This window comes from Octopus bimaculoides, chromosome 6, assembly GCF_001194135.2.
Source record: "Octopus bimaculoides isolate UCB-OBI-ISO-001 chromosome 6, ASM119413v2, whole genome shotgun sequence".
Taxonomy (NCBI): domain Eukaryota; kingdom Metazoa; phylum Mollusca; class Cephalopoda; order Octopoda; family Octopodidae; genus Octopus; species Octopus bimaculoides.
In genome coordinates, this window is record NC_068986.1 from 23271148 (window position 1) to 23274096 (window position 2949).

The 2949-nt window shown below is 36.7% G+C and overlaps 1 protein-coding gene across 1 annotated transcript in view; it reads left to right on the forward strand.

Moving 5' to 3' along the window:
* The window catches only part of LOC106882786 (acyl-CoA-binding domain-containing protein 5), a 61265-nt gene that overhangs the window by 27430 nt on the left and 30886 nt on the right, over positions 1-2949 (forward strand). The window contains exon 3 of the mRNA XM_014933572.2: positions 9-81. Within this exon, the coding sequence (XP_014789058.1) occupies positions 9-81 (73 nt within the window). The remainder of the gene's footprint in view (positions 1-8; positions 82-2949) is intronic.

Consider the following 2949-nt stretch of genomic DNA (forward strand, 5'->3'; position numbering starts at 1 on the left):
ATTTACAGGGAAGCATGGAATAAACTTGGAAAGATGTCCAAGGAGGAAGCAATGTCATGTTATGTGGATCAACTAAAAACAGTGAGTAAACAAGCTGTGTGTACAATTTTTTTTTTTTATGTCTTCATTCTTTAACCCTTTACTATTTAGATTACTCTGTTAAATGTGATGCTTATTAATCCACATTATTTTGAATTAATCATGTAGCATCTTGTAGCTTGAAGATTTTGACGAGGCAATTGTTTATTTTCAGAATGATATTGTAAGGCAAGTGTAGAAGGTTACATTTGGCCAGTTTGATCATGAAATAGGTAGAATATTTGGGCTGAATACAGCCAGATTAAATGGTAAAGGATGAAATATTGATTTCTTTAATCATTTATAAATACGGAAATATCAAAACAAGACAAGTATTGTTGAGTAGTGCTTCTGGTCACTTTGTTTTGATTCTTGGTTGAAACCATTTCATTTATCTTCAGCTGTTAATTCTTTCGGAAAAGAGATGAACGTTATAATTCTACCTCTATTTTTATCAACTCATAGATTTCAGGCTTATGCAAGAATTTAGTTTTAAAACTTATATCACTCCTGAAAATATATTTCAGAGTAGGAGTGGCTGTGTGGTAAAGTAGCTTGCTTACGAACCACATGGTTCTGGGTTCAGTCCCACTGTGTGGCACCTTGGGCAAGTGTCTTCTACTACAGCCTCAGGCCGACCAAAGGCCTTGTGAGTGGATTTGGTAGATGGAAACTGAAAGAAGTCCATCATATATATGTATATATATATATATATATATATATGTGTGTGTGTGTGTGTGTTTATGTGTGTGTGTTTATGTGTCTGTGTTTGTTCTCCAACATCGCTTGACAACCGATGCTGGTGTGTTTACGTCCCTGTAACATAGTGGTTCTGCAAAAGAGAACCGATAGAATAAGTACTAGGCTTACAAAGAACAAGTCCTGGGGTTGATTTACTCGACTAAAGTGGTGCTCCAGCTGAGGACTGCAAAAGTTTCAGTTTCTACAAAAACAGTGCCAGTGTGAGATGAGTTTGAGAGAGTTTAGGAATTGTGCCGTGATGTGATTACAGAGGTTGATGGCTTTTGGAGAGGGACTAAGTAGGATAGATGCCCTCAGTGCAAGAAATATTGTCAGAAAGTTGTTGATGGTTGGAGAAGCAGATATATTTGGAAGTGGATGGTGGGGTGGAGGAGGAGGGAGACTGAATGAAAGGTACTGGAAGATGTTAACAACGAAGTCTTTATTGCTAATACCCAGAGGAGAGAGGTAAGTTGTAGGTAGAGTGGATACTCCTTATGTGCAGAAAGGCATCTTTCGGAATGGATATTCAATGTGAAGTGTAGTCTGAACAGTAGACATGGACTTTAGATAGGAGTTAAAAGATTTTCACATTGGAGAAAAATAAAACGTAGGATGTTTTTTTTATATGATAGTGTCTCAAATAAGGCTTGAGGCCTCTGTGGTGTAAGGATCTAGAAAGAAGTGGGTAAAAAAGGGGTCCTACAAATTCAAAAGAAATTGATTGACAAGAAGCTTAGAAGACTGAATATCATAGACTAATGAAAGACTAGATGATGGGAGTGAGTTCCAGAGAGAAGTAGTTTGAGGAATGAAACTATTAAAATAAAAGGAGTTACGACTAACAGGTAGCTTGACTGAGAAGCAATGCACATGGGAAGAGAAGTGGGTGATGAGTAATGTGTTTAAAAAGCTTGAAAGAAGGTAGTAGACCATAGAGCTTATCTGTGCAATGACCATGGAAATAACTACAGAAAAGACAAAATGACGATGCATTCTGACACTGATTCAAAGGCTCTGAACTAGTTGAAAGAAGAGCATTTGTGTGTTAGTAGGAAGTGATATGAGGGATTGTGTTGGTCTGAGATGAGAAGGAAAAATTGTTCAGCAGATTTAGTTCTAGTTTTTGGCATCTTTGGAAAATGCAAAGGGTGATGATGAATTGAGAGGTGACAGGAAACCCGTTGGGGACCTGGTCTCAATGCCTGCAGCAAAGTGAACTCCTCTAAAGGCATGTATATGCCAGGTGGGGTAGTGTGTTAAACTGGGTAACATAGTGTAACTGGTATATAGTTACAGAAGGGGTGGGGTGGGGTGTAGGGAAAGAAAGTGACCAGTGTGACACTTACCTATATATGAGTAAAGGACATCGGAGAAATGAGGTCAGAGAATCCAAGAGTTAAACAATGCAGGATGTATTAATAGCTGCTTAATAGGCTGTGAAGCCTAACATTTACTTATTCCTACAGCATGTTTTTGAAAAAACAAAGTATTGAGGGCAATAGCAGAGGGAGAAGATGAAGAAGAGAGAGAAGGAGAGAGAGAGAGAGAGAGAGAGAGAGAGAGAGAGAGAAAGCGAGAGCGAGCAGACAGTGTCAGTTACTGTTTAAACTGCCTGATAAAACAGTGTAACAAATACAATGAATGGAAGTTTAAAAACATATTTTGATGGACCACTTTGCCTAAGGCTTCACAGCAATATGACCTGTCTTTTGAGGAAAATGTTTGTGAGTAATGATGTTATTTCATTGAGAGAGTGATTTACAGCAGACAACATAGTGACATGGTTGTCTCACATCACATTCTGGTGCAGTGTGGATTAAGTTGTATTATTTTGATTTAGTATAATATCTGTTTATATTTACATGGTCAGTTAAATGTTTTTCAGTTGCTGTTTATTTTATGGATGTTTCTGTGTTTGATAAATTTATATGAATGTGTGTGTGTGTATGTATACATATATGTGTGTGTGTGTGTGCGTGTGTATATACATATATGTGTGTGTGTGTATGTATATACATATATGTGTCTGTGTATGTATATATGTATGTACATGTATGTATATAAGTATGCACATGTGTATATATATGTATGTACATATATATATATATATATATATATATATATATA